The sequence below is a fragment of the Nilaparvata lugens genome, chromosome 2 (genome assembly GCF_014356525.2).
Source record: "Nilaparvata lugens isolate BPH chromosome 2, ASM1435652v1, whole genome shotgun sequence".
Lineage (NCBI taxonomy): Eukaryota > Metazoa > Arthropoda > Insecta > Hemiptera > Delphacidae > Nilaparvata > Nilaparvata lugens.
Window position 1 is genome coordinate 963,387 of NC_052505.1, and position 25,055 is coordinate 988,441.

The window sequence follows — 25,055 nt, forward strand, 5'->3', positions numbered from 1 at the left end:
GGGACGAGTACGGAATGAGACAGTCAGAGGGGAGCTGGGAGTGAAGCCTGCAAGAGATAAAATAGAGGAAAAACAGCTCAGATGGCTAGGGCACGCAGGAAGAGCAGGGGAGGAAGCCAAATTAAGAAATTTTTCGAGGCCAAACCTGAAGGGAGAAGGCCCAGAGGCAGACCTAGAGTGGGCTATAAGGAATATATGGAGAGACTGGGTATGGCAAGGGGAAAGCGATGGCAGGAAATGAGGAATATGTGGGAGGACCGAGTGGTGTGGAGGAGATGGACCGAGGCTTAAAAACCACCCGACGCTGAAAGGCAGAAGGGTTAGGAAAAGAAGAAGAAGAACTTTTCTATATCTTCTATAGTTTTCGAGATATCCACTTTTGAGGGTGTGACACGTTTGAAAAAATCTGGTGTGGCGCACTCACACAACTTTCCTTGCCGTTATGAAAATTGATCACCTGACGCTAGTGTTCACGCGCATTTCAAGTTACTATTCACAGATCTAAGCCAGCTGGTGACAGGACAATAACGCTGGAGACACATGAGGTCTGCTATCTCTTTTTAGTGAATGTTTTAATAGAATCAACAGTTGCCAATAGTTTGCAATTGAATAATCACATTTTCTCGAGCTTATTTTCAATTTTAGGTGAAAATGTTACTGAACATTAATTGTACAGATTTTCATGCTTGATCTTTTCCACTTGAATTTTTTGGTTTAAATTGTATCTGAAGCCTGATAATTGGGAATCTAAAATCAAACTTTGCATAAATGGGGCGAAGCTCCTGAAATATTTACAGATATGGGACTAGTGGCAGTTGATAGAGCTTATCAATGACTATTCTAGGTATAAATTTGATCAAAATCGTTTTCGAAAGAATCACAAAAAACCTTGTTTTGACAACATTTTTGCTATTTTAGCCGCCATCTTGAATTGCATTTGATCGAAATTGTTCGTGTCGGATCCTTATAGTGTAAGGACCTTAAGTTCCAAATTTCAAGTCATTCTGTTAATTGGGAGATGAGAAATCGTGTACACAGACGCACATACACTCATATACACACACATACATACAGACCAATACCCAAAAACCACTTTTTTGGACTCAGGGAACCTTGGAACGTATAGAAATTTACAAATTGGGGTACCTTAATTTTTTCAGAAACCAATACTTTCCTTACCTATGGTAATAGGGCAAGGAAAGTAAAACATTAGTTTTGATCACTTTTTCTAAACTGAGACAGCTATGCGTCAAAATGAAATGTTTAACAGTTGTTGATCAACAATAGAACTTGATAGGTCAAGACGGCAAGTCGTCCACTGTTAATTCAAAAACCTAATGAAATCCATAGAATGGGTTTACTTGTAGCCAATGCTTAAGGAATGATTTAATAGAATCAACAGTTTGCAATTGAATAATCACATTTTCTCGAATTTCAAGCTCATTTTCAATTTTAGGTGAAAATTTTTATGGACATTTATTGTAGATATTTTCATGCTCAATCTTTTCGTTTAAATTGTATCTGAAACCTGATAGTTGGGAATCTAAAATCAAACTTTGCATAGATGGAGCGGAGCTCCTGAAATTTTTACAGATATGAGACTTGTGGCAGTTGATAGAGCTTATCAATAGCTCCGCTCCATCTATGCAAAGTTTGATTTCAGTTTCCCAATTATCAGGCTTCAGATGCAATTTAAACAAAAAAGTGGAAAAGATTGAGCATGAAAATCTCTACAATTAATGTTCAGTAACATTTTCACCTAAAATTGAAAATAAGCTCGAAATTCGAGAAAATGTGATTATTCAATTGCAGGGGACCTTGAAACGTATAGAAATTTGGATATTGGGGTACCTTAATTTTTTTCGGAAAGCAATAGGCTACTTTCCTTGCCTATGGTAATAGGGCAAGGAAAGTAAAAGAAAACACACGTTCGGCTCTAATTGTTTGCTATTTTTGCTCTTATAACTTTTCAAAGACGATGGAAAAACTCTATGCTGATTATAAGCTAATAGAGCATTAATTCTCTTCAATTTGATGTATAAATCCATCCCCTACGACAGTGAGTGTCATTAGGACAGCACATGTTTATGGCCGAGCGAAGTGAGGTCTAAGATTCAAGTCCACGGTTGGCATTCTCTTAATGTTTAAATGTTTGAATGTTTAAATGTTGCGCATTTACAGCGAAAGCGGTAATAGATTTCATGAAATTTGACAGGTATGTTCCTTCTTTAATTGCGAGTCGACGTATATACAAGGTTTTTGGAAATTTTGCATTTCAAGGATAATATAAAAAGAAAAAGGAGCCTCCTTCATACGCCAATATTAGAGTAAAAATCAGACTATGGAATTATTCATCATAAAATCAGCTGACAAGTGATTACACAGATGTGTGGAGAAGCTAGTCTATTGCTGTATTTCCATAAGGTCTATAGTTTCAATCAGGTAAGATTGTGGATGAGAATACTGTGTGAGGTCTACTGTTCACAGAACTACTAGTAACATGTGCTGGAATTGGACTGACCCGTGTCATCGTTGTGAGTAGGCCGTGGAGCCTGGGAATTGCGGTCCCTGTCACCAAGTCCCGGACCTCTGCCGCCTCCAATGCCCCTGATGGCCGAGCCGCCCCTGCCACGGGGTGCACCGCCACCCCCATCGGCCCCGGCCGCCTCCCGACATCGACTCGCTCACGTTACGACTCTCCATGCGGATGCTGGGTGGCTGAAGCATACACACAACACATATCATTGTACAATAAATAAATTAACACTCTCAACGCATTGTTCAAAAGTCTGCGTGAACTCAATGAACAACATGCTCATTCTAACCAGGAATGACCTTATCTAAAACCCTGTTTTAGTTCGAAATGAAGTTTAGTTCAAACTGACTGTGCAAACGGCGCAGAGTTGAATCTTTCCATATATCTTATATATTTTCTTGACTCTTAGTGCACATGTATAAGGCTAGTTTCACACACATTCGGTTCGGTTCAGTTTGCTTTCTGTTCGTTTTCGGCAAATTCCGATAAGTGCGAAACGGTGATTTGGTTTCGAATAGCGACCGCATAGCACCGAACGCCCCCTCGACACGAATAGGTTTTATCATATTCAAATTCGCTGCTAGAAAAAAAAAAAACAAAAAATAAGTGTTTCACATACGCCCGGTTTTTGTTTTTATTTTAACCTGGGGCCGTTTCACAAAGGTACAAGTAGGTTACAAGTCTTGTTGCCAACCATGGTTTGGAGAACAGCTGATTACTAGCGTTTCACAAAAGCAGAATTGTAAACTTGTAGTTACAATGAATTTCTACAAGTTTACAAGTGATTTGCTTGTTACGAACAAGTGTTTCACAAAGATTTTCATTGTAGCCAAACAATTGTCAAAATTACTTGTTCGTAACTATGAAATTTCTACCGAGGTGGAAAGCTATGTAAAGGATTTACAAGTGATCATTAAAATGATTTTAAATATTCAATAAATATTTCTAATAATCAAAATGCCCTATATCCCTCTAAAATTGATTATTTTGGAAAATATGCATCTGGAAATCAAATTTAATAATTTCCAAAATAGTATTAATGTTACATCATAGGGTATGTGTACTATAGTATATATACACAGTATATATAGTATACATTATATATAGTACATCTACTATATATATACAGAGTACATATAGGTGTAGGTTACAAATTCAGCATAAATGAAGTAGACTGTACAAAAAAATTAAATTGCTTTCAAATATTTTCAAGTAATTATTGAAAAGTACAAGTAACCTTTATAAAGGATGAAAAAAGGAAATCATCATGAAAATAGGTTGTCTACTATTGAAGTACTTGTAGACTTGTAAAGTCACTTTTTAGTTCACTGGAGAATTTTTTTTCAATGGATAGTTTGCTAAAAAATATGAAGATAAATTAAAACTGAGGGAGTATTATTATTTTATTTTTCCATGAAAATTTACATGATTTCATTAATGGATAGAAGAGATGAAGGTTATTTACCATGACTCAAAACAAGAAAAAATTTTCAATATGAAAAAATAATCACTCTGAACGTCCAAAATTAACATAATCAAAAATAAACTATTCAAAGAGTTCACAATTTTGAATTAAATTGAACATATTTTGTAGTTCAAGAAATCACATCTTACTATTTGAACACCAGCAGTTATATTTTAATACCAGCATAAATATTGTGAAAATCCAAACACAGCTGTGTCTGAGAAGAAAATACTGAATTAGAGCCGTACGAATTAGAACTTATTATGTATGAAACCTTTTATGTATGAAAGTCGTTTTCGGTAAAGAACCGAAGGTGTGTGAAGCTAGCCTTAAAAGGCTTGACTGAGAATAAATTACAGTATAACCTATTCCACCCAGCTCAATAACAATATGAAGCCGAGTGAATATTTCTGTTTATAAATTTAATTTCTCTTAAATTATAGTTGAAAATAGTTAAGAGTAATTACCGGTGATGATGGCTTGGGTGGTGCCTGGGGACTGGTGTTCAATCCTGACGTGCCAGACTTCACAAGGGTGGCGTATGTCTTCGGCTCGTTAGACTGAGGTGCTGCAAACAAATGTCCAACATCAGTTGCAACTTATTCAAATACTATAAACTACACTCAAAGACACATCCACAATCTTCATTACTATACAATACATTACAATAATCTCAACACAAAAACCATCATTTTTTTATTGATTATGTTTCATCACATGAAATCATATATTGGGAATACTCCCATTTGATAGGTGATTGGTCGAATAATTGCATTAAATGTAAATAAATTACATTACAATTGCATTTAAAAGCACATACGCATTTCATAATTGAAAATTCAATAATAAAGTAATAAATAAACAGAACCCAATGTGTAAAAAAAATATAAAAATTATATATGACAGATTGTAGCCGGGTAGCCGTCTAGTTGTGACCCCGACTACTTGACACCTGATCATTTTGGCCATAGGCGACTACTTGTACCCTCGTAAAAATATACCATTGCCGTCAAGTTGTACCTCCCGACTACTTGACACCTACTGGACCGGAGGTGCCAACTAGTCATGACCGTAAACGACAACTTGACACCTCGCACCCTAGCGACAGGATGTCCCCCCGACTAGTTGTCACCTCTTCAGAAAGGAGACAACTAGACGGGTATGGCTCAAGTCTACTTGTCCCCTAAAAACCGGCTTTAAAAGGGGACAATTAGTTGCGGTGGCACCTAGTCGCGTACCCGTGTAGCCTACATTGTCTATCATAATTCTAACTCAAGTCCTAAAATAGTCCTCATAGTCTACAACCAGCCACGGTCGAGGTAGAATGAAAACCGAGTTAGCAGTTATCTATTGGATATCGGTTCGCTCGTCCCAGCCGGCCGGCTCATGCTTGTTCAGTACAGTTCCGAAACTGCATCGAGTTATTAGTTAATAGTATACGTGCGATTGTAAAGTGATTTATTTAATTTTCGTTAGGCAGTTTTCTGTGGTGACTTATTCTATAGGTTATTTATTCTATACCACTATGTCCAAGTGCAAAGCGTGTAATGTCCCAGATTTAAAAGACATGATACAATGATCTGCTTGCGCGAATAATTTTCATGCAATCTGTACGCGAATTGGTGATCCGGATAAGTTTAAGAAAATGAGTGCTGCTAACAAAAATTCCTGGAAATGCGATGCCTGTGTTCAAAATAAAAACAGTAGACCTTCCCGATAATGTAACCCCAAATAGCGACACTTCGATACTGAAAGCAATTCATGAACTAAGATCGGAATTAAATAAAGACATAGCTACAGTTGCTTCAGATCTAGGTCTCAAATTTGATAATCTTTCAAAGTCGTTTGAGGTGGCGTCGCGGGGGGGGGGGGGCTATGACGAACTAAAAGCGGAATGTGTGAATCTCAAAAATGAAAACGAAAACTTGAAATGTGCCGTGAAAAAACTAGAACTGCAAGTGAGTGACCTGCAACAATACAGCCGAAAAAGTAACGTTGAAATCCTATACTATTAAACGAGCAGCTTCTGTTTACATGTTTGAATGTTTATATGTTTGCATTTCACCGGATCTCGAAAACGGCTCTAACGATTATCACTAAATTCAGAACATAGTAGGTTTAAAATATAAAGATTCGATTGTACTAGGTCTCATCCCTGGGTAAACTCGCTGAAGGACATTAAAACGATAATTATTATTCATCCTTGGAAAAACAGCGCATAATAATTATTTCATCGTATGTTGGTGATGGAAGTGAGTGAGCGAGTTCATCATGTGTGTGGAACTGTGTCAAAATCATGACTCAGCTGTTGAACTTTTGTAATCATTCAATCAGGTATTAAGTGCCGGTTGCAAAAAAGCCGGGTTATTTTCAATCCTGATTAATACCAGTAGATCCATCTTTTTGAAATGGTCTTCTCTGATTTGGTTCACGTGAAGTTAATCAGGATTAAAATTTAAACGGCTTTTGTGCAACTGGGCCTTTGAGGGAAATTTTTGCATTCTTCTGGGTATTAACATAGAGAAACAATAGCATAAGTGGATATCCCATGGTTTAGGACGTTTATGTCGCAACTTTTACTGTTATCCCAAGCCAATAGTTCACGTAGTTCTTTCCTATGCAGCTGTGTGATGCTGGTAGTCTCTCAAATTGTGCCGTTCATACACTATCACCCCAACAAAACAGTAAAAATTGACAATAATCACAGTAAAAGTTGCGACATAAATTCCCTATACCATGGGATATCTACTTACGCTATTGTTTCTCTATGGTGGAACTGTGTCAAAATTATGACTCAGCTGTTGAACTTTTGTAATCATTCAATCAGGTATTAAGTGCCGGTTGCAAAAAGGCCGGGTTATTTTCAATCCTGATTGATTCCAGTAGATCCATCTTTTTGAAATGGTCTTCTCTGATTTGGTTCACGTGAAGTTAATCAGGATTAAAATTTAAACGTCTTTTGTGCAACTGGGGCTTTGAGGGAAATTTTTGCATTCTTCTGGGAATTAATCTCAATTTACTGTGATTGGATAGAGCATGTATGTTATTATAATTTCTTTTTTCGTAATAATTTTCTTATGCTTCTGTACTCCAGAGCGAAGCTCGGTCCCCGATATTAATATTGTGAAAGAAACAGGAGCTCGACGTACTGAAGTTGCCTACTGATGAAGTGAAAACTTGATGAAGTGAAGTAGGATTCAACTACTCACATGTGTCGAGTGAGTGCTCCTGTTCGAGCGATGGGTAGTTGTTGTTATGCAGACTGGCGTCCTGCACCTGCGACACAGCGGCGACCGAGTCGTCCTCCTCAGCGACCGGGTCTTCGTCCTCCACGTCGCATCCCCCATCCACGTCGCATCCGGATGTGGCTGCTGCAGCTCGCTGACTGCAGACGTCGGCTGCTGCTGCTGCAGTCCCATCTGCTGTTGGCCGGCTGCTGAAGGCTGCTGCAGCTCCATTGAAGGCGGTTGCTGGGCTGGTTGCTGTTGCTACAAACATCGATAAAACAATACATAACAAATATATCATAATTATATATAAGATAAAACAATACATAACTAGTCTGTGAACAGTAGACCTCACGCAGTTTTCTCATCTACAAGTATCTGATGTCACCTGTTCTAGTTGATTCAGTTGAATCACAATTCACAGTTGAATCATCTATATAATAAGAGAGAGTAGGGTTGTGTTTGTTCGTGTGTTCGTTTGTTCGCATCAAAACATGTCAACTTGTGGATTGCATACCGGAAAAACGGGAATGATTTAGATCTCCTAATTTTGAACATAGATTCTAAAAATATCAATCTCGTGCACCTGGAAGCCCAAATTTCATTTTTCCTTCTAGATTTTTCAGAATTAATGTTCAAACTTCATTAATAGTACATACGATTTCATAAAAAAATCACCAAATCATATGGTCGGAATTAAAATTTTTATTATAAATTAAAGAACTGGATTATACACGTATACAGATGTAAAGTAGTATAGGAAAATCATGTTTGACGCATTCAATTATGTTTTAATTGAAAGGTGGTCATATGATACATGATTCCTATACAGGATTTCCAGAGAAAAGATATGGTGAAAACCGCACATTGATATCTCAAACCTTTCAAAATTTATTCTCATTCATTTCCTTTGTTATAGTATAGAAGATAATAGATAAATGGATGATATATCCATCTATCTATCATCTTCTATTCTATAATAGTGGAAAGGACTGGCTTAAACACGTATACACACGTGTAGAGGATAGGGGAATTATGTTTGACGCATCATCACGTCTGAACTACTGGACTGATTTACTTTAAATGCTGCTTATAAATTCTTAGTCAACCGTGGATTTTTATAGGCCTATTTTCAATTATGCTGGATTTCATTACGCCAAGTTTTAAAATAGACCCTTGCGAAGCACGGGTACCTGCTAGTAATTTATAAGTTGTATCTGATGTCACCTGTTCTAGTTGATTCAGTTGAATCACAATTCACAGTTGAATCATAATTTACTCTTAAAAACTGTTATTTGTTTTCTCCAAGATCAAAAACTCACTTATGTTAATAAACACAGACACGTTTGAATTTGATCCCATATGATGATTTATATCCAATTTCGTGATAATCTTTCCATCTGATTAAAATATCTCTCAAATATTTTAAAATTAATTAATGATATATCCAATTTCGTGATAATCTCTCCATCTAGTTAAAATATCTCTCAAATATTTTAAAATTAATTTTTTTCAATCAAGAATATTATAATTTCTTCAGCATTATTCAGTTAATTTAATATTTTTTTATTTTATTTTCAATCACCTATTAAATTTGTTTTTCAAATAAGTGAGAATATTGATACTGATGGGCACGCATCATCAAAAATATTGAAACCCTACCTTATAAAAATAGACACGGCCAGACATCCTATTATATTAAGCGAGCAATTTCTGTATTTTTATATCTGGTTATTTATATTTATATCTGGTTATTCATGTTCAACGGATCTCGAAAACGGCTCTAACGATTTTCACGTAATTTGGAACATAGTAGGTTTATGATATAAAAACTCGATTGCACTAGGTCTCATCCTTGGGAAAACTCGCTGAACGACATTAAAAGGATAATTCATCCTTGGCTGAAACAGCTGAGATTTTCTTCGTCTGTGGATAGTAAAAAAGTGAGTGAGCGAGAATGTGAAAGATCAAAATATCGCATCCCCGAAGTTCATAAGATGACATATAGCCAGCTGTGAAATATAAACACGATCATTTTTGAGAATATTGTGTTCTGTTTATCAATAAATAAAAATAACGAGCGAAGCTCGGTGCCCCGATATTCTGTGTAATGCACGCAATCCACGCAAAGCTGATTGATTATGAATAATTCTATAGTCTGATTGATCCTATCTTTAAAGTAGATGATTTATATAGTGATATCAGAGCATGGAGGAATTCCTTTTATTTTTATATTATCCTTAATAAAATGCAAAATTTCAAAAAAACCTTGTGTATACATCAACGCACAGTTGAAAAAGGAATATTCCCGCCAAATCTCATAGAATTCTATAAAGGCGTTTGGCCGTAATCGCGTTACATACAGACAGACAAAAGCAAATCGAGTTGAAACATAGACCTCACTATGTTCGGTCAATAATGATCGACAATTCATATGATTTGTGAGAAAGGTGATAGTTGACCGAGCGAAGTGAGGTCTAAGATTCAAGTCGATGGTTTTTCATTTCTCTTCATGTTTATAAATTATTGTGTTCATGTTTATATGTTCCGCATTTAAGGCGAAACGCGGTAATAGATTGTCATGAAATTTGACAGGTATGTTCCTACGACGTATATACAATACAAGGTTTTCATATTTATTCGGTTAAAAAGTTGTCTTAAGTATTGTTTTATTATTTTTATTTTCTATCTTTTTTTTAGTTTTGTGCGCTGTTCTGTTGTTGTAAATTGGATGCGAAATAAAGAATCTTATCTTATCTTATTGGAAATTTTGCATTTCAAGGATAAGGAAAAGGAGCCTAACTTCATACGCCAATATTAGGGTAAAAATTAGACTATGGAATTATTCATCATAAATCAGCTGTCGAGTGGATTATAAATTGCATGCAATGACGCATGTAATTCAATATCTCAATGTAACTTATTGAAAACACAGTTGTTGTGTGGACTATTAATTGCATGCAGTGAGGCATGCAACTGATAACCTGAAGCACTACCACTTGAAATCACCAACAAAATGAAAGAGTAGAGGTGCTGCTTACCATATAGTCGACAGGCTGCGGCATATAGGCCGGCTGCGGCATTGGCTGAATGAGTGTTGGGGGCGGCAGTCCATGAGGCGCGGGGGCGGCAGGTGTGACCGGGGGTGGCACCTCGTCGTGGTGAGCGCCGCCTCCATTCACAGTGGCAGTCGGCACATTGCCGCCTCCGCCGTAGTAGCTGTTGGTCAGCTGGTTCTGTTGTTGCTGCAAAGCAGAGGAAGGAGTACTACATTACAACACACTCAATCATTTCACGGCAACAACAGAAATCCCCTCAATCAACTGGTTATGTACTTCGACAATGCATCATAGATATAAAAACTCTGGTGTGGCGCACTCACACAACTTTCCTTGCCGTTATGAAAATTGATCACCTGACGCTAGTGTTCACGCGCATTTCAAGTTACTATTCACAGATCTAAGCCAGCTGGTGACAGGACGATAACGCTGGAGACACACGAGGTCTGCTATCTCTTTTTAGTGAATGATTAATAGAATCAACAGTTTGCAATTGAATAATCACATTTTCTCGAATTTCGAGCTTATTTTCAATTTTAGGTGAAAATGTTACTGAACATTAATTGTAGAGATTTTCATGCTCAATCTTTTCCACTTTTTTGTTTAAATTGTATCTGAAGCCTGATAATTGGGAAACTAAACTCAAACTTTGCATAGATGGAGCGGAGCTCCTGAAATTTTTACAGATATGAGACTTGTAGCAGTTGATAGAGCTCATCAATAACTATTCTAGGTATAAATTTGATATAAATCGTTGGAGCCGTTTTCGAGAAAATCGCGAAAACCCCTGTTTTTGACAACATTTTAGCCGCCATCTTGAATTGCATTTGATCAAAATTGTTCGTGTCGGATCCTTATATTGTAAAGACCTTTAGTTCCAAATTTCAAGTCATTCCGTTAATTGGGTGATGAGATATCGTGTACACAGACGCACATACACTCATATACACACACATACATACAGACCAATACCCAAAAACCACTTTTTTGGACTCAGGGGACCTTGGAACGTATAGAAATTGAGAAATTGGGGTACCTTTAATTTTTTCAGAAAACAATACTTTCCTTACCTATGGTAATAGGGCAAGGAAAGTAAAGCATTAGTTTTGATCACTTTTTCTAAACTGAGACAGCTATGCGTCAAAATGAAATGTTTAACAGTTGTTGATCAACAATAGAACTTGATAGGTCAAGACGGCAAGTCGTCCACTGTTAATCCAAAAACCTAATGAAATCCATAGAACGGGTTTACTTGTAGCCAATGCTTAAGGCTGTGCAAAGGCTGGAAATAAACTTTCTACTCGTGATATTTTTCAAAGTTTTTCGATTTGTATATCATCAAGCTATCAAAATGAAAAAAGTTTTCTCAGGAAAACATTTTTTTCTGATCATTACTTTTGAGATATGAGCGCCTGAAGTTTGAATTTTGGGACAGAACATTCAAATTCGGTACGATATAAATCCATGAGAATCAGAGGATGGATTCTTCATGGTATTGTTGATTTAGTAAAACAAAAATTTTCTGAAATATCAATTTTCAAGATAGTATTCAATTTATTAAAATAACTTTTAGTTGAGTTATTTTTGGTAAATTGAATAACATTTCCAAAAATTGATATTTTCAGAAAATTTTTGTTTTACTAGATCAACAATGCCACGAAGAATCCATCCTCTGAATCTCATGGATTTATATCGTACCGAATTTGAAATGCTCTATCCCAAAAATTCAAACTTTAGTCGCTCATACCTCAAAAATTAATGTTCGGAAAAAAAGGTTTTCCTGAGAAAACTTTCTCATTTTGATAGCTTGATGATATACAAATCGAAAAACTTGGAAAAATATCACGAGTAGAATAGTTATTTGTGCAACTAGTGCGCAAAGTGACAGTTTGCTGCACCGAAAGAAACGTTTACGCACGAGCCTTAGGCGAGTGCGGAATAATGGTTTCTTGAGTGCAGCAAACGAACTTTGCGCACGTATTTCACATTAAATTTTTCCTACAGTTACCATTGAATATGAAAAGTGGGTAATTATGGGTAAAATTGCCTGAATAATGTAGTAGTGTTTGAATGGCGGGGGGCAGCTGTGTGGTGTGTGCTGTGGTGGCACTGTGCTGTCGTTGTCCTCCATTATAATATCTACTTAATAATTAGCGCGTTGTGCTTCGTTGCACCTCTGCTCACTATAGCAGCCACAGCAGTCACTGTTACCAACTTCATTTTGATTTTGCTGCACTGGTGCTCCATATAACCTACTAACTATTTTGCGTTGTCATGCTGCAAATCTGAGTACGCAAAGTACTCACTTTGCGCACTAGTGCGGAAAAGTGATTCTTTGCAGCCTGCAATCAGTGCACAAATGGTCACTTTTCAGTGTATCTGTAGGAAAAGTTTATTTTTAGCCTTTGCACAGCCTTAACAGGTGAGTAACTCTTGTCAATCTCTTGCACAAGCCTTTCATGTGAGAATTCCAAGAGAGTTTGGGATCAATGGTGAATTCCAGAAATGAAGATTCTTTCTATTAAATTTCGATCTGAATTACCTGAGATTGCATGTCAGCCACTTGGTTATGCTCCTGCTCAATTTGATCCTCCTCGGTCTCCGATCGTCCTGAGCCTTGTTCACCTCCTCATCGAAGAAAACATCCTGATACCTGAAGATGTCGTTGTGTACGTAATACTTGGTTGGACTCTGAGAGGCCAGCACAAACGTCTGCGTGAAACGTCTCATCGGTTGACCTCCGTTAGACAACTCGCCAGAAACCTACAACGCAAAAATTGCAAACATCTAGTTTCTTTGATCTAATAGAATCTATACTACTAACTAAAGTGCGAGATAAATTACTTTTAACATGTTTGTAGCATAGACACAGACGGACATCCTGCGCACAATTGGATGCGCCGTGTCATTTTGCTTCATGTTCTTGTGATGAAAACATCTCTGTAACATACACAAACCAATATACCTGCTGACCAGTACACTACTTGGAACATTGCCAGCAATAGATGGAGGGGAGTGTTGCCGCGTCGCGTTACAAAGCTCTCTCACTCAGACACAAAAGAAGGAGAATGCTGCTAGGTAGTGGGAGCGATTAGTGGAGGATAGAGCATCGGACCTCTCCGTCTTCGAGAAAGAGCAGTGTTAAAAGTAATTTATCTCGCACTTTAGTACTAACTGGTCAAGTTATATAGGGTCGCCGTCTAGGTGTCACCCCGACTACCTGACACCTGGTCATTTTGGCCTTAAGCGACTACTTGTACCCTCTTAAAAATATACCATTGCCTTCAAGTTGTCCCCCCCGACTAATTGTCACCTACTGGACCAAAGGTGCCAACTAGTCATGACCGTAAACGACAACTTGACACCTCGCACCATCGCGTCAGAGTGTCCCCCCGACTAGTTGTCACCTACTGGACCAAAGGTGCCAACTAGTCATGACCGTAAACGACAACTTGACACCTCGTACCCGCGCGTCGAGTGTCCCCCCGACTAGTTGTCACCTACTGGACCAAAGGTGCCAACTAGTCATGACCGTAAACGACAACTTGACACCTCGCACCATCGCGTCAGAGTGTCCCCCCGACTAGTTGTCACGTCTCCTTAGACCATAGCCGATGTTTTTAGATATTTGCTAGCCATAATAGCGTTTTTTATTTGAGTTTATTGTTACTGTACAGTTCTTTAATAAATTAATTAAAATTTATGAAAAATGCATGAGTAATTGGAATATTCAAAAGGAATTCAAGGTTCTCCCGGTTTTACCGGTAGGTTGCCACCCTGAATATATATATATCTCAATGTAGCTTGGTAAAAAAATCAGCTAACGTGAAAACTATCAATTGCATGCGTCATTGCTTGCAATGTTTTTGCACTATATTGCATGCAATGACGCATGCAATTAAATTCAAAAGGAATTCAAGGTTCTCCGGTTTTCCCGGTAGGTGGCCACCCTGAATATATATATCTCAATGTAGCTTGGTAAAAAAATCAGGTAACGTGAAAACTATCAATTGAATGCGTCATTGCTTGCAATGTTTTTGCACTATTATTTGCATGCAATGACGCATGCAATTAAATTCAAAAGGAATTCAAGGTTCTCCCGGTTTTCCCGGTAGGTGGCCACCCTGAATATATATATCTCAATGTAGCTTGGTAAAAAAATCAGGTAACGTGAAAACTATTATTGCATGCGTCATTGCTTGCAATTTTTATGCACTATTAATTGCATGCAATGACGCATGCAATTAATAACTGAAAGTAGCATAGTTGACCGAGCGAAGTGAGGTCTAAGATACAAGTCGACGATTTTGGCATTTCTCTTAATGTTTAAATGTTTATATGTTGCGCATTTACGGCGAAACGCAGTAATAGATTTTCATGAAATTTGACAGATATGTTCCTTTTTAATTGCGCGTCGACGTATATACAAGGTTTTTGGAAATTTTACATTTCAAGGATAATATAAAATGAAAAAGGAGCTTCCTCCATACGCCAATATTAGAGTAAAAATCAGACTATAGAACTATTCATCATAAATCAGCTGTCAAGTGATTACACAGATGTGTGGAGAAGCCAGTCTATTGCTGTATTTCCATAAGGTCTATAGTTTCAATCAGGTACTTGTGGATGAGAATACTGCGTGAGGTCTACTGTTAACAGAACTACTAGTATTTTCTCTCGACCTTTCTCTGCTTTCAACTCGGGCTGACCTGTTGCCAGAATGTATTGAAGGAAATTAGCTTTTGATGTTAGAATTTTTGATACACCAATCCCAACAGCCACTAGCCGTTTTCACACCGATATCTCACCGACACGACATACAGACAGGATTCACTCTCATGGACAGTATAAGAGGAGGCTGTGGTCTATAACTGCGCGAGGTCTTCAGTTCACAGAACTACTAGTACCCCGCGAACCATACCTTGCCAATTGGCCGTTTCAAAATCACAGAGGCAAAGCTACAGGACGCCTAGTACAGTACATAACCTCATGGGTTCACTCCTAGAATGATGCTACCGTGAATGCTCACTTTCGGGTCTGTACACTGTCTAAAGCCGGGTACAGACGCTCAAGTTTACCATCAGTCTTTTGCTCAAGCAAAAGACGGATCGTTTGGTTCAAGCAAAAGACGGATGTAAAATTGCGTCCACACGTATCCGTCTTATGTCGTCCGTTTTCCTACTTTTGTGCTCACAAGCTCAGTTCGTCATCAACTATGGAAGAGCTAGTACTCTTGGCCACTTCTGTTTTCTGTGTAAAAAATATGAAGAAAGGTCTAGAGTTCATAGTTCGCGTTGGAGTAGGACTGGTTGTTAAAAAAAAACACAATTTTTTTCACGTTGCATTGCTTCGAGAATTGCAAGATGAATCTGAAAATATGTTTATAATTTTGTTTATATGTTGGTTCCTCATTTACGGTGAAACGCGGCAATAGATTTGCATGAAATTTGACAGGTGAGGTATGTTTATGTTCCTCTTCAAATTGCGCGTCGACGTACATACAAGGTTTTTTGAAATTTTGTATTTCAAGGATAATACAAAAGGAAAAGAAGTCTCTTTCGAACGCCAATATTACCGTAAAAATCAGACTATAGACATCATAAATCAGCTGTCGAGTGGATATTACTTGCATGCAATTAATATCCCATTTTAATTTGGTAAAAAATCAGCTGTCGTGTGGACTATTAATTGCAATCAATGAGGCATGCAATATTGATAACTCGATGTAGCTTATTATTTTTCTCCCGACTTTTCTCTGCTTTCAACTCGGTAAGCTTTAATGATATTAGCATAGTTGAAATTATTAGCATTCTAATGCTAATAATTATTTTCAATATTAATAATTATTGTCGATACAACTAAAGTGCGAGATAGATTACTTTTAACATTAAGAGGAGAAACCCATTTCTCCCTCCACAGTTGTAGTGTAGACACAGACGGACATCCTGCACACAATGGATGCGCCGTGTCATTTTGCTTCATGTTCTTGTGATGAACACATCTCCGTAACATACACAAACCAATATACCTGCTGACCAGTTCACTTCTTGGAACATTGCCAGCAATAGATGGAGGGGAGTGTTGCCGCGTCGCGTTACAAAGCTCTCTCACTCAGACACAAAGAAGGAGAATGCTGCTAGGTAGTGGGAGTGATTAGTGGAGGATAGAGCATCGGACCTCTCCGTCTTCGAGAAAGAGCCGTGTTAAAAGTAATTTATCTCGCACTTTAAACTCATAATATCAACATCAAATTCTGAGAGCATCATGAGAATCAAGAAAGAAAAAAAGCGTTATATAAAATCGATGAAAAAAATTTCTTATTTTCAAGTACTCGCGAGGCATTTTATTAATTTGAGGGCGCTGAATCCGAATCTGAAATCAAAATTTCTCTATCTCCATTTTTACGCGATTTAGGTTTTGGTGGATAGGCAAAAGACGGACGGTTTGATGGAAAAAGATTTCCGGCCGATACATTTTAAGTTTGACGACTTAAGCTTGAAGACCCATCCGTTTCACCGTCCAGACGCAACGACTTACATGCTCCGACTTTTGCTTGAGCAAAAGACTGAAGCTAAACTTGAGCGTCTGTACCGGGCTTAAGATGGTTTATTGTGAAAATAAAGGCTAGAGCTTAGTTAGGCCTACCTGAACAACAACGCCATTGCCGAGGGTGGCCTGCGAGTCGACCTGGTTGATCTTGGCGTGACAGTCCTTGAAGTTGAGCTGCTCGATGCGCTGATGAATCTGCTTCTGACCGATCGCCGGACTCAGGTCAGGGTCCCGGTCGTCAGCCCCGTCATGCACGTAGAACGAGTTGTTGCTGTAGAATCTGCAAAATGCAACACAAATGCAATGAAAATTACTATTTTATAGTATAAAAAGTACTTCAAAGTATTAAAAATAATAATATCGTGTGACCTGGCGGGCTCAGGTCTGGTTCAGAGTTTTCAGGTCGCAACTGACTTCAAAGTACTAAGTTTTCACTAGTGGAGTTAGAGTCAAGTAACTGGCATACTAACACTACCGAGCTAACTCTACTCTACTTACTTGGTCGAGTAACTGTTTTCACTACAATTGAGTTCCTATACTATTAAACGAGCAACTCTGTTTATATGGTTATATTTCACCGGCTCTCGAAAACGGCTTTAACGATTCTCACGAAATTCAGAACATAGTAGGTTTATAATATAAAGATTCGATTGCACTAGGTCTCATCCCTGGGAAAACTCGCTGAAGAACATTAAAAGGATAGTTATTATTCATCCTAGGAAAAACAGCGGATAATAATTATTTCGTCGTCTGTTGGTGATGGAAGTGGGTGAGCGAGTTTATGTGTGTGGGAGGGACTATGTCAATATTATGACTCAGCTGTTGAACTTTTGTAATCATTCAATCAGGTACTTAGTGCCGGTTGCAAAAAAGCCGGGTTATTTTCAATCCAGATTAATTCCAGTAGATCCATCTTTTTGAAATGGTCTTCTCTGATTTGGTTCACGTGAAGTTAATCAGGATTAAAATTTAACCGGCTTTTGTGCAACTGGGCCTTTGTGAGGGAAATTTTTGCATTCCTCTGGGAATTAATCTCAATTTATTGTGATTAGATAGAACATTCTGTGTGAATGTTATTATAATTTCTTCTTTCGTAATAGATGTTTTATGTTTTTGTACTCCAGAGCGAAGCTCGGTCCCCGACATTAGTAGATAAAGTTTGTTGTCTATAGTGAGGTCCACGTTATAATGGCAGTGTTGGATTAGCAATGGTATTGCAATCCTTGTCTAACATTCAACAAAGCGAATAGCGCTATCTCTTTCTTGCTTTGCTCTTTTGCCAGATCGTCTTTTAACTATGTAGAACTGATCATTTATTTACAAAATATTTCATCTTTATTATGAAAATTCATTATAAAATTATTGAAAAATAGAACTCATTGCTTAATAAGATATAATGGATTATTTTAAACGAGAATGAACAATTAATATCCTACATTAATAAACCTGTATCAGCTACCGTCTAGAAGGCATTGACAAGACAGAGGAACGGTCTATTAACTGTTCATTCTCGTTTAAAATAATTATATTCTTTCAAGCAAGAAATTATATTTATCAATAATTTCATAATGAATGAAGAAAGATAGGAGAACAATGTTGCCGATCCTTACTGTCTTGCCAATGCCTTCTAGACGGTAGCTGATACAGGTTTATTAATGTAGGATATTAATTGTTCATTCTCGTTTAAAATAATCATTATATTTTTTAAGCAATAAATTATATTTTTCAATAATTTCATAATGAATTTTCACAATTAAGATGAAATGTTTTGTTAATTAATTATTAATAATACATTGTTAAAAGACGATCTGTTGGCAACAGAGCGACGCGAGAAAAAGATAGCGCTATCCGCTTTGTTGAATGATAGAAAAGGATAGCAATACCATCGCTAATCAAACACTGCCATTATAACGTGGACCTCAATAGTACAGATGATGATGATCTGTGCTTATTTGAGATATGACAATAACGTAGACCTCACTACAGTAATATTGGAGAAACATAGTAGAACAACGTTGCCGATCGTCTGTCTTGTCAATGCCTTCTATGGGGAGTAACTGATACCGGTTTATTGATGTAATATTAACTGTTCATTCTCGTTTAAAATAATTGCTGTCAATCAAACATTGCAATGAAAACTTGAAAGAGAATCAATTTCGGAGTCAGACTTTATTCTTTCTCAATTCTTGTACATATATTTGTGCCTGTATTGATAAACGAATAAATACTTCTTCAATTTGAAGACAGCTTTCTCCAATGTCGATTCTATCATCAAGTACTGAAGCCTATTACTGATAAATCCTTATCTAATGGCTTGAAAATCCTTATCGCGACAGTTTGTTTACACAGCACATTATTACAACAAAATAAATAATACGATAACAATTGAATAGCTAATAGAGGCGAGCACTTTTACAAGATCAGCAACTTTCATGTGACATTGGACTTGAAGCATACTAAGAACATTTCTACAATCAAAGGTTATCAAAATATTGTCATAGAATTTGTTAAATTCTTATAGAATTAAATACATTTAATCTTGAAAGTTAATACTAGAAATTCATAACTTCTTCAGTACGTATAAAATCTATGCTCATCAAGGATAATCAAGAGATTAGTTATTATAGATAATCCAAGCATGACAAGCTATTAAATCTCAAATTGAGAAAATATTTTATAGGTTAAATAAATAAATAAATGTTTATTTCCCCAAAAAACACTAAAACTACAACATCAATTACTGAAAATATTAGATAAATTACAATTACATATAATAGTTAGTTACAAAAAATTCTTATAATGTGTCCTCTACATGTATAGTTTTTTCTGTGTGGAAATTGACCTATTCCACTATGGCGTACCATGTTCTAGAGTAGGTTTGAAAAATATATTCACTTAGTGAATAAAATAGCCTATAATTTATTATTTCAAACAAGAACAGTTGATACTAGTATCTGTGAACAGTAGACCTCGCGCAGTTATAAACCACAGCCTCCTCTAATAATGTTCATCAGAGTAAATTATGTCCAATTCTGTCGATTCAAGTCGACGATTTTGGCATTTCTCTCAATGTTTAAATGTTTATATGTTGCGCATTTACGGCGAAACGCGGTAATAGATTTTCATGAAATTTGACAGGTATGTTCCTTTTTTAATTGCGCGTCGACGTATATACAAGGTTTTTGGAAATTTTGCTTTTCAAGGATAATATAAAAGGAAAAAGGAGCCTCCTTCATACGCCAATATAAGAGTAAAAAACAGGCTATAGAATTATTCATTATAAATAGCTGACAAGTGATTACACAGATGTGTGGAGAAGCCAGTCTATTGCGGTATTTCTATAAGGTCTATAGTTTCAATCAAAGATGCATAGACTCACATGCAGCGCTAGTGTCGTACTTGGAATTGAAATCCGCCATTGAGGGGGCAACACCCATAAGATTATTAAGGTGCGTACAGACTCTCGCTCTGCTCCGCAACCGAACGTCACTCCAGCAGAGCGATTGATGATCGACCGGGGAGCAAGAGTGGTTCGACCGGGGAACGCGAGAAGATCTAACATCTTCCGTAACGTTCATGATGGGTGCGTGGGCGGTCCGACTGTGGTTCGATGGTGGTACGAGGGCGGTACGAGGGAGGAGCGTGCTCGGTGCGGGTTGGAAGCACGAATATGTGTACGCAGCTCTACATACCAATGCCTTTGTGATCTATAGTATTTCAAATATTATTTATATAATATCTCGTGCTAAAATACCCCAATGGCGGCCTTCAATTTCAAGTAAGAGCTATCATTGGGAAGGCATAGGCATTGTGGGTCTATATCTCTTTAAGGTCTATAGTTTCAATCAGGTACTTGTGGATGAGAATATTGCGTGAGGTCTACTGTTCACAAAACTACTAGTACAATGGATGAGACTTACCGATGCAGATGTTCTGGCGACTGATTGAGTAGCGTGTAGTACTGACGCACAAACTCGCATCCCACAGATCGGGGGCTTGGCTGTGCTTCCATTACCATGCTAGCTTTGCAGTTGGAATTTGTCAAAATTCGGATCAACGGATTTCACAAGGGCATCAAGGAACCAAAGCTGCAAAATCAAACAATTCACTGTAGCCTATAATATGCTTTCAAAATTCAAATTTTCAAATTTATTTCATCAAATTGAAAACAATACAATGTATAATACAAAAAGGTTCCATACAACACATAGACTCTTAGGGCCGTTTGCACAGTGTAAGTTCAAGTTAAAGCTTAAACCAAATCGGGTTTTTGAAATCTATGGGTCAGAAGTGGTAAAATTTTCTAAGAAAGAAACAGGGATCAAATGTGATAACTGTTAGGAAAATTGAAGACCTGAAAGATTTGTAAGTCCTTTTGTTACTTTTATGTTATTCTATTATTTTTTGCATTGTTTTAAATTGATAAGCTATATTTTTATTTTTATTTTTTATACTCTTGTTTTCGTTACTCTTACTTTTGTTGTCACGGTGAGACCGAAGTACCCATTACTTGTAGGTATTTTTTATTAGTTTCTTTATTCAAAGACATATATAGATTTATAAGAAAAGCTCATTTCTTTCACATTATTCAATTCTCTTTATTGTTTTACATTTCTTTTAATCTCTCTATTACTAAATTGGAAATAATATCAATCTCTGTCTTTATTGCTAGAAGGCAAGCTCACAGAATGAGTATAAAAACAAAGTTCTTAGTATCAGTTCATTCTACAGTAATAATAAATTTGTCACATTCTTTCAATGTCTGATTCTAATCATGTTCTAGTTTTTATAAATCAGAATATCCGTAGCCTAAGGCAGAACTTTGATTTGTTTTTAGTTGAATTAAATAACTTTGAAATATCTCCGGACTTTATAATACTAACTGAAGTATGGATATCTACCGATGAGATAAACTTGTTTCGAATTGATGGTTACAATGCTTATGGTTGTTGTAATGATAACTATCGAGCCGGAGGGGTAATAGTTTACGCCAAATCACAATACAGATGTAGCATTTTAGGTAGCTCAGATAAGCGGTCAGCCGACTGTTTGCAGCTTAGTTGTTGTGATGATAACATTGAATTCATTGTTTTGGCAGTTTACCGTTTACATAGTATTCCAATACAGGAATTTCTCGATGATACATGATAGCTTCTCTAAAGGAAAGAATATTATTTTCACCGGAGATATAAATTGCAATTTACTGCTTGATGATAGAGTAGCTGATTCTTATCTTAGCCAGATGGCTAGCCACGGATTAGACTGCCTTATAAATGAGCCTACAAGAATAGTTGGTGATAGTCAGAGTTGTTTAGATCATTGTTTCATCCGATTCAACCAAATAAAACAATTAGTTGATTACAATGCTATAGTACTGCACCTTGGAATTACTGACCATTCAATGGTACGTCTAGAGCTAGATATAAGAAAACGTTATCACGTTAAAGATGCCACGGAAAGAAGCAGCCTTGTGATTGATTTCGATCAACTGAAAGTAGAGTTACAAAGTTTGCAATGGGAGAGCGTCTTAGATAAGAACTCCGTCTCAGCTGCTTTCGTTTCGTTCACCAAGCTATTATCAGACTCAATAGATAAGTGTAAATGCAGTAGACCCCGAAAAAGTGTTTTTATCAATAATAAATTAACTCCATGGATTTCTGACTATTTATTTAAAGGAATCAATAGAAGGAAAAAACTGTACAAACTTACGATTTCAAGACCACATGATTTAAATTTGAAAGAATATTACAGAACATTCAGAAATAAATTAAAATCCGATCTGAGAAAAGCAAAAGAGCAGTACTACTTGAAAAAATTTGATAATTGCTCAGGTAATTTAAAAACTCAATGGAGAATAGTAAACAGCTTGATAGGAGATCGGGAATCAAAGCATGATGTTATAAGTTTAGAAATCAATTCAGAGACAATCACTGATAAAAAACGTATTGCTACAGAGTTTAATTCATTTTTCATTAAAATACCGCAACAGTTAAGACATTCAATTATTAATGTAGAGAATAATGCAGTATTTAATTCCCATTTCAAGTATAAAAATATTTTGCATTCCTTGTTTTTCATTCCCACTAATGAAACTGAAATTCTCAAGATAATAGCCGGTTTGAAAAACAATAAAGCTCCCGGGTTTGACAATATAAGCAGTTACATTGTTAAGAGAATTTCCATTCAGATTGCTGGTGTTTTGAGTAGGCTTTTTAATTGGAGCATGATGAGTGGTGAATTCCCTGACTGCTTGAAGGTTGCTATTGTAATCCCACTTTTCAAACAGGGCAGCAGAGAGAAACAAATTGTTACCGTCCAATATCTCTATTGTCAGTTTTCACCAAGATTTTTGAAAAGATTATAAAAATTAGATTGATAGGTTTTTTCAAAAAAATAGATTATTTTAGTAAAAATCAATTTGGTTTCAGAGAGGGCCTGAGTACCGAAGATGCTTTAGTTTCATTTTTTGAGGATATCTATGAGAGTATAAATGAGGGTAAAAAATGTTCAGCATTATATCTAGATATCACTAAAGCCTTTGATACAGTGGATCATTCAATTTTATTAAATAAGTTATATGCAGCTGGGGTACGAGGCTTACCATACAAGTGGTTTCATAGCTATCTTCGAAACAGAAAGCAGTGTGTGAGGGTAGGGGGATGCTACAGTAGTTTCAAGAATATAGATTATGGTGTGCCCCAAGGTTCAGTCTTGGGACCTATTCTATTTCTTGTTTATATAAATGATTTATGTGATGCAAAATTGAATGGAAGGTTGACTGCTTTTGCAGATGATACTGCACTCACATATTCAGATGTAGCATGCAATACAATATACACAAGAATGAGCGCTGATTTAAGAGTCTTGAATTATTGGTTCAGCAAAATTTCATGGTTTTAAGTGAAAAAACTAAGTACATGATCTTTAACTTGAGGGGAAATTTATTTTTTGATACAGATCTGTGTTATCATAGCTATTCCTGCTCTGTTGTTAATAACTGTAACTGTCTAACAATTAACATTGTGAATACTTTTAAATACTTAGGTTTAGTTATCGACTCTTTATTGTCTTGGAAAAATCATGTGGCGAAATTGAAAAAGGAGTTTTGTAGAGGAATAAGGAGCTTTTACATGCTACGGGATTTGTGTCCTACACGTGTATTATTGAATGCTTACCATGCACTTATTAACTCTCGTATGAGCTATGGTATTGTTTTGTGGGGTGGAACCTATGTCACAACACTGAATCCCATAATTATTTTTCAAAAATCATTTATACGTATAATTACCAGATCACTCAGAACTGATCATTCTTGGCCACTGTTTTTTCAGCTTAAGATACTTCCAATCAGAAATCTCTATGTTTTCAAAGTACTAAAGCTATTCTTTCTAAGAAGCCTCAATGCAAATCTTACTCGGGATATCAGATATGACTTCAGACGGGTTTTAGTTCAAGTTCCCCAATCTAATTTAACAATTTTTCAACATTCATTTTCTTTCAATGCACCTAGAATGTTTAATTTAATTTCAAGAAAATTTAATACCTCAGTCCCATTCAATATATTTCTTAAAAGTTTGAAGTTCTATCTGTTCACATTGAATGACTGTGAATCTTTTTTGAGGATTGTACATTAGTATAAATATTAGGCAGTATAATCTTATTCTTGAGTCAGTGGTTTTTTCCCTGTCTTTCTGTTTTCATAATTTAATTCGCTGTCCACTAAAAACATTTTTGAATAATTTTATTTATTTTACTATATTATTTTTTCCATTTAACTTAATTTTTTCCATGAAAATCAATGGAAATTCATTCAATAACATTACAATTGTTATAATAGATTATGAAGACCTGTATAATACGCATTATGAAGACCGTAACACTGGTAAATTTATAATTAATTATTTTCACATAAATAAAGTTTATTTCATGTGTAGAGCGTAGCGGTCCTACTACTCTAGTCTTTAAATTTATTTTATTTTAAGAGAAGTGCACTCCAATAGGGCTTATGCCTAGGTGTGCTCATATTTATTTCGCTTTATGTTTTTGTCATCTGAAGCAAAACATATAATTTTCATCAGTATTTTTTTGTATTGTTAGATGGTACAATTTTTTGTAATAATATTATGTTGTGCGGAATAAATTATTTTTTGAATTGAAAATTGAATTGAATTTTATTTGTTTTAAACTAAAATTCCGTTTGACAGTATCGTTTAAATCTG

At 36.3% G+C, this 25,055-nt stretch overlaps 2 protein-coding genes across 2 annotated transcripts in view; one reads left to right on the forward strand and one right to left on the reverse strand.

Moving 5' to 3' along the window:
• LOC120349571 overlaps positions 1-2,759 on the forward strand; it is a 50,213-nt gene extending 47,454 nt beyond the window's left edge. Inside the window, 1 exon segment of the mRNA XM_039419958.1 lies at positions 2,488-2,759. Coding sequence (XP_039275892.1) covers positions 2,488-2,759 — 272 coding nt within the window.
• LOC120349942 (ataxin-2 homolog) lies at positions 2,582-20,933 on the reverse strand. The gene is made up of 7 exons (XM_039421516.1): positions 20,757-20,933; positions 16,933-17,116; positions 12,830-13,050; positions 10,270-10,473; positions 7,211-7,489; positions 4,469-4,569; positions 2,582-2,718 (listed from the first exon to the last, which is right to left on the reverse strand). The coding sequence occupies exons 3-6, from the start codon at positions 12,839-12,841 to the stop codon at positions 4,528-4,530; spliced, it is 537 nt and encodes a 178-aa protein (XP_039277450.1). The 5' UTR covers positions 12,842-13,050; positions 16,933-17,116; positions 20,757-20,933; the 3' UTR covers positions 2,582-2,718; positions 4,469-4,527.
• Between the last annotated feature and the right edge of the window lie 4,122 nt (positions 20,934-25,055).